The sequence below is a fragment of the Eriocheir sinensis genome, chromosome 3, assembly GCF_024679095.1.
Source record: "Eriocheir sinensis breed Jianghai 21 chromosome 3, ASM2467909v1, whole genome shotgun sequence".
Taxonomy (NCBI): Eukaryota; Metazoa; Arthropoda; class Malacostraca; order Decapoda; family Varunidae; genus Eriocheir; species Eriocheir sinensis.
Window position 1 is genome coordinate 8,338,893 of NC_066511.1, and position 8,027 is coordinate 8,346,919.

The following is an 8,027-nucleotide window of genomic DNA, read 5'->3' on the forward strand; positions in this document are numbered from 1 at the left end:
TTATCAGAAATAGCAATCATAGCAGGGGTGTAGAGTTGGATATAAAAAAATTCTGACTGACTCTGACTCCAGGAAATTTTAAGGTTGCAACTCCTACTCCAATCCCTCCCCCACCCCCTTTTCTGCTGCACTGTGATAGGTAAATCAACCCCAGCCACTCCACACCCAGTCACATCATATCATATGTTACAGTCACACCACGCCACACCACATATCGCACCCAGCTACACCACACCACATCATACCCAGCCACACCATACACATTACAACGAGCCACACCATGCCAAACATCACACCCAACATACACCACACCACACCACACCACGCATTATATCTAGCCACACATCACACCCAACCACACCACAAAACCACACTATGTCCCACAGTCCCCACACAAAATAACACATCACGCTTAACCACACCATGCCACACATCATATCCAGCAACACATACCACACCACACCACACCCAGCCACACTATACACCACATCACACCACGCCACACCTAGCCACACCACTCCACGCATCATTCCCAGCAACCCCAAACCACACATCACACTCAGACACACCTCCCCACACATCACACACAGCCACACCAACCCACACATCACACAGCCACACCACTCCGTATATCATACCCAGTCACACTATACACATCCCACCCACTCACTCCACACCTCACACCATACCCAACCACACCACACCGTACACCACACGTCACACCCAGTCCCACCACAACACATCACACCCAGCCACACTACACCACATATAGCACCAAGCAACACCACACATCACACCCAGTCACACCATACTTCACACAAAACCCAGTCGTAGCACACCACACACCACCCTCAGCCACACCACACACCACACTGAGCCATACCACACGGCACGTCACACCTAACCACACCACACCTCACTACACTCCCAGCCACTCCATACCTCACACCACACAAGAACATATCACACCTCATACCCACAACACCATACCATGCATCACACCTGGTCATACTACACTTCACACCATTCCCTGTCACACTACACCACACATCACACTCACTCAACATACCTCACACCACACCCAGCTATACCATCTCACACATCACACCCAGCCACACCATCTCACGCATCACACCCAGCCACACCTCATCACACATCACACCTAGTCACACCACACCAAATATCACACCCAGTCACACCACACCTCACATCACATAATATTAGGATGTAAGGAGTCTGGTTGGCCTATACAAGGCAGCTCCTGTAAGTCTAACTCCACCTTACCTTACTCTCCGTTAATATATCCAACCTCTTCTTGAATGTATCTATGGTATTGGCACTCACAACATGATTGCCAAGGCTGCTCCACTCATCCACAACTCTATTGGTAAATCAATTTTTGCCTATGTCTTTGTTGAATCTGAATTTATTTAACTGAAAACCATTGTTATATGTCCTACCCGGGTCTTTTACAACCAAAACCTTATTTACATCCTCCCTATTAAAGCCCTTCATCCATTTATAAACTACAATCAAGTCTCCTTGTAACCTTTGCCTTTCTAGAGAAATCAGATTTAAATACCTAAGTCTATCCTCATACAAAAAGTTTCTCACCGCTTGAATTATTTTTGTCATCCTCCTCTGTACTAATTATAACATCTTGATATCCTTCCTATAGCAGGGTGACCAAAACTGGATATCATAATCAAGATGAAGTCTAATAGTGTTATAGTAAATCTTGAGGATGATTTTAGAGCTCCTATTGCTTACGTTCCTTGAGATGAAACCCAGTACCCTGATTGCACAATTCCTAGCCTGCATGCATTGAGCCCTTGGATGGAGGTCAGAGCTCACTAAGACTCCTAAGTCCCTCTCACACCCAGACCTGCTTATCATATACATATCACACCCAGCCACACAACACCACACCCTGCCACACCACACACCATATTAACCAACCACACCACACCATGCATCACACCCAGTTACACCATGCCACACACCACCCAGCCACAGCATACAACATAATACCCATCCACGCCATTCCACACTGCACAACATTAGCTACACTCGGTCAGTTCATCCTACAACCACAGATTCAGCCTGACCTTTTAATGTTTAACACGAATAGGAAATCCAGATCTCATAAAAAACAGGTTGTCCTTAAAAGGATAGACCTGGCAACCCAGTGCTGAGCACTGAGCAGGCTAGCACAGATCAGTGCTGAGACAAGAGTGGAGACGCACATGAGTAGCTATATTACAGGAATCAGACTCGCTTGCTACAGCACGTGTCGTTGGGTACATCTTCTATGACATCGTCTAGCCATTTATCTCATTAATTTACATATTAATAATCCACATTTCCACAAAAAAATCGTTATTAAATTAATTTTTTAAGCGTCTTCCCACAAGAGCTTCCACAAAAACTTGCCTCTCCCACAAATTTGCACCTCTCCTGGTCTGGTGGTGACTGTGATTATTCAATGTTTTCTGCCTCACCTAAGCACCATCATCATGCCTCAGCCTCTCTCTTGCAGACCCTTTGTTCTGTCTTATGTTCTTTTTTTTTTTTTTTTTTTTTTTTTTTTTTTTTTTTTTCTGGTAGCCAGGTTTTGGGCCGTGACCGCCTATACATATTTTTCCCCATAGGTTATTAAGTTTGTCATTTGCGCATTCGCCGTTTGCGCACCTTCAGATCGCCCATATGTGCGCAAATGGTGCAGTTTTACTGCAGAAGTACAGAGATTGTAGTTGTTTAGAAAATGGAGAATGGTAATCAGATGTGTGGTGGTTTTGGGTGTCAAAGTGGTGGCTTAGTTGAGTTACCTACTTTGAGATTTAGAATTGAATTATTGACTTTCTTAAAATGCTATGACATATATTAATCATGGAATGATCACTGGATACAAAGATTTTTTTTTTTTTTTTCAGCTATGACAAATATGCCTTTGCCAGGTTTGCCAACCACTTTTTTTCAGCATTCCAGTGTTTTTCCTGTCTCCCTCCATATCTTCAGTCCACTGCTGGGAGTCTATAGTAAAACTTTTCAGGGAACTTTCTTAGCTTATGTTAATAGCCACAAACTACAGAAAACTGTTGCAAGGATTTTTCCAATATCAGATAAACCTGCCCAGGTTGTATTGGCTAACCACTTCTTGTGATGTACTTGTGTTATTTTCTCTATTATATTGAATATTTTGGTAAAAATGTAACAGAAAGGAAGTGTTATGTGTATGGGGATGAAGAAGAATATAAGAAACTATTATCCTCCCAAGTTTGTCATGCATCAGGTACATGGAGATGGAACGTAGCACAGCAAACATGAATATGCACAGTGGAAACGAGTTATAAAAAAAATGTATGAAGTGTGTAAGGTTTGATGGAAAAAGTAATAATAATATGTATAAGAAGTTTGGTATGGGTGGAAGTGATAGAAGTGGATTATGGAGTGGTTGAATGGTGAAGCATGGTGCTGTGAGATGGTTTGGGCATGTGATTAGAATGAATGAGAATGACCATGTGAAGAGCGTATATGAGGGCAAGGTTGAGGGAAGGAGTTTCAGGTGGAGGTCACCAGTGCAATAGAACAATAGAGGGAATAAGGATTGAACAAAGAAAGAATTGCGAGAGATTGTGCCAGGAGAGAGTTTGGAACTGTGAAAGTTGGAGACGCTTCTGCTGTGGTCACCTTCAAGCATTAGAACAAATATATATTTTAGTGTAACAAAGAAATGTGTTGTAATTGATGTTATGATGGTGACCATTGATTGAGAGTATATCAACCCTGCTGTGAGTTTTTATGGTTATCATTCATATTTCAGACTATTATTCAGTTGGAAAATATTGAGAGGGTGCAGTAACAAAAGCAGCAAAAATGTAATATTAAAAGAACACAAATCCTCTAACTTATTGCATACATTACCATACTTGCACACCTAATTGAATGGTCATATACTCATGATTTAGCACTTTAGTATGTGCAATACAGTAAAACCCCGATTATCCGAAATGGAAGGGGGGAAGCCTCTTTCGGATAAGCCGATTTTTCGGATAATCCGGATTTATGGCTGCCATTTTGTGAGGTCGAAGCACAGGTAGAACGCGATGCGACTGCCCAGTGTGAAGTGTGTGACGCGACTGCCGCTGACTGACGATGTAAACAATGAAACCAAACAAACACACGCTACGCTAAACAAAGTAGTACGCTTAAAACATGTGATGTAAATGTTTTATTGTATGTTTGTCTGTGTGTCTCCTTGTCTGGACCAGTGTATGTTGATACTTGTGAGCGTTGCAGATCTGAATTGTGAATGTTGCAGAGTGCGATTGTGAATGGTTGTGCAAGCTTGCAAGTGTGACCTTGATGCATCGTGCAGGTGGAGACACAGTATGATGACTCATATTATCGCGCAACTCGTATGTTGGAAGGGGAATGTGGCATGGAGTGGAGAGGGGAGTCGTGTTTGTGTCGTTGTCTTGAGAGTACGGTGTGAGAGTAGTCGTGCAGTAGTTTGTTCGTTCGCCGCACGTACGTCCTTGCTGGGGCGAAGGTGCGGACGTGGTGTTGTTGAGAGTTTGTTTAATGTTTTTTGTCTAATACATTGATCTATTCGTTACAAGCTATTTCGGCAATACGTATTAGAAAGCATATTCATTTTAACTGTTCTTATCAATTTTAAATGTGTTAATATAGTACATATGTAGTTACTTTTATTTATTTTTGATGTTTTATAACGTTTTAGTATAGAAAAAAAAAATTTTAATTGCATTATCCAGATCAATTTCGGATAATCCGGTTTTTCAGATAATCCGCTTTCGGATAATCGGGGTTTTACTGTACTTATAATTTAGCACGTTAGTATATGTAATAATTAAGTGGTGTGTTTGATTTTGCATGTCATGAATTTTAACTTTCATATTTGTCTTTCAGATGGTTACTGCATCCCAGAAGGTTGTGGCAGCTGTTGCACAAATCCGAGTGGAACACAAAGAAGACTTAGTAGTTCCGTTTGGAATCCCCTGACAGCCTCATACCCAGGAGTCCTCTTACCAGGAGCTTTTTACCTTTGCATTTTCTCTCATGCAAAGACTCTTCCTCTCATCACATAGGACAAGCACAGCCTACTCTCACTTGAATATCTGAAGGAGCTGAAAGATGAGTGATGAAAGAATCTTCCTAAATAATTAAGCAGAGTTTCTCTCTCTCTCTCTCTCTCTCTCTCTCTCTCTCTCTCTCTCTCTCTCCTTTGCACACACACACACACACACACACATCTATCTATATCTATCCATCTATCTATATACATGTGTGTGTGTGTGTGTGTGTGTGTGTGCTCATGTGTTGGTGGGTGGGTGTGGCTGTGGGTGTGTTTGTGTGCGTGAGGCTTTTACTTTGTCATGAGGTAACCAGATTTATATTAAGTGTAAAGAATTCCTGTTTAAAGTCAGTCATTACCTGAAAACTAAGGTTAAAATACCCTAAAGTATGAAGGAGTGTATATGTAGAAACTTATTAATGAATTGAGTGTAAATTTTGCACCATTAACCAGCAAAATATAATAAAGTTTCTGAGAGGTGGCAGCAGCAGGGGAACAACCAAGAAGTCATGAATTTTAAACTTTGGAGTATTGTGGTCCACTGTGGGCATTGATGCAGTTATGGCATTCTTGCACTTTGTCCTGCTCCCATCTTCAGCTGCTGTTCTCTCAGATTTTGATTTCCACAGCAAACCACCACAGGAGGAAGTGTGTGTATGTATGTGTGTGTGTATATATATATATATATATATATATATATATATATATATATATATATATATATATATATATATATATATATATATATATATATATATATATATAATAGCCATATATAAAAATATGAAATTGATTTCAGTAATATTCATCTCTTGTTGATCAGTGGCAGATGCAATATGTAATATTTAATACAGGTGTGCCTTAATTTACAAATGTGCTTTATGCATTTTATAATTGTAGCTAAGTTTTATTTAGCTTAATAAACTAATTTACCATCATTTTTAATCAAGATTACAAAGCCCTAGCACTAGATGCCACAAATATGTAGAATTCAACAAACAAAACAGCATCCTCACAATGTATGAGTATGAAAGACAGAGAAGCTTTTCAGTCAGGAGACCCAAGGTTGTGGAAAGCAATGATTTTATATCCTTTTCTCTAAAACAGAACTTTGTGTGCTTATTTATGTGATTGATTGTAATTATGTGGAATATACATGCAGTTCCATCTTAAGAATTTTTCATACAGCTACCAAAGGAGTAGTTGTTCATACCCCACACTGATTGGGCAGTCACAGCATTAAAAAAAAGAACTCTTGAAACTAATTTCCTTATTCAAAAGTAATATTTCATTTACTTTTTGTGCTTCATCATTTTAGTCAGACACAAATATGAAGTCAAATTGGCTGGAGCTCCAAGCCTTGCCACATCACCCTCAATACATCACTCTCTCATTCACATATGTCAGCTATTTATTATTTGAAAATGTGTATTAAATATTCTGTATACATTGAAAAAGGCTTTATCAAGGACACCATGTCACTCCCTCCCTCTCCTCCATGTACGAATACATCTACTCCGATTCACTCTCGTTTGCTCCACAGTCAAAAGAAAGAACTTATTTGCAATCTGATTAAGTATTTTTTATAAGAAAATTTAGGTAGATTTTAGAGAGAGATGTGGGTTGGGGGGGCTGGGCAGTGGCTGTGTGCTAACTTCGAAGGCTAAGTTTGGCAGCACTGTGGCCAGGGGACTCCCTGAGTGGGCTCAGCCCAACCAGACTTCATAGCTGAGTCTGACTATAGTAAGTGTATCAACTAATAATATTTTTAAACACATCTTTCATATTGCCCATCACATCATGCTGCCCTCCTAACATATTCAGATTTTTTTAGATACAAATTGAACCCATTTCAGAATGAGAGTGCAGTATTCTTATTGCATTTCATGTGTTCCTAGTTTGCTAAATCACTCACGGATTGTGAACATGTTACTCGATGCTCAGCCTTTGTGCTGTATTTGCAAACATTTTAAATCCTACCCATTTCTCATAAGCATGACCAGGCAGAGTTTCTTTGTGTGTGCTTTTCTTTGGTAGACTGCATAGATGCTCTGTTGTACCAGCCCATAGCTGAGGAAATGATTGGAAAAGTCTTTATTAACCCGAGAAAAGCGATCCCAGGGTTGGAGAGAGCCGTTGTCATGCAACTGGTTGACCAAAAAATTGAGTCTCAGAATTGGAAAAACAGTACCTCAGCACCTTTGGAATATTGGAGCGCATAGGACAGTGAAAACCATAACGTTCTAAACCTATTTGTATGGCTGTGGCAGCGGTCAATAAATGGGATTTAGCCGAGCACTGGCAACCCCTGGAACGTGTGAGGGGGGACTACGCGCGACAAGGCAAGACGAGGGACGTGAGCGTAAATGACACGTAGCACGTACACATATTTGTAACTACTAATATACACCTCATCTATATCTTAATTTTTTTAGTTTATCAATAATTTATAAATAAGACGTGATACGAGACGAGGCAAGACGATTGACGTGGGGCTGTAAAGGGGAAGAGGCACGTCACTACTCTGGCTCTTTATTTCTGTTCTAGGTTTGCCAGTTAGCAGGGTGAGGCAGAGGAAGGGAAGATGGATAGATTTAGAATGGAAAAAGAGAGAAGGAAGAAAAGGGGAGAGAGTGAGTTACAAGGAGTTACAAGGAGAGAGAGAGAGAGAGAGAGAGAGAGCGGTCTTGGTGGTGGAGTTGAAGGGTAGGGTTCATCTGTTTACATAGTATAGGTTGCCGGTTACTATTTTCCTTACCACTTTTGATGTGAGGAAAGGAGACTGGGAGGGAGGATGGAGAGGAGGCCAGGGGGAGGTGAGGGAGGGTAGAGGCCAGCCGGGAGGATGGAGAGGGGTGAGGGTAGGGTTGGCAGAAGGAGCGGAAGTACTGCGTCCTCTCTGGCTGGGGTCCATGGTGTAGCTGAAGCT

General features: G+C 41.0%; 1 protein-coding gene across 2 annotated transcripts in view; it reads left to right on the forward strand.

Annotated features, from left to right (window-relative positions):
• LOC127004387 (ragulator complex protein LAMTOR1-like) overlaps positions 1–6,266 on the forward strand; it is a 39,698-nt gene extending 33,432 nt beyond the window's left edge. For both annotated transcript variants that reach the window (XM_050872034.1, XM_050872043.1), the window contains exon 6: positions 4,933–6,266. In XM_050872034.1, the coding sequence (XP_050727991.1) occupies positions 4,933–5,025 (93 nt within the window). In that variant the 3' untranslated portion in view covers positions 5,026–6,266. The remainder of the gene's footprint in view (positions 1–4,932) is intronic.
• Positions 6,267–8,027: the final 1,761 nt, after the last annotated feature.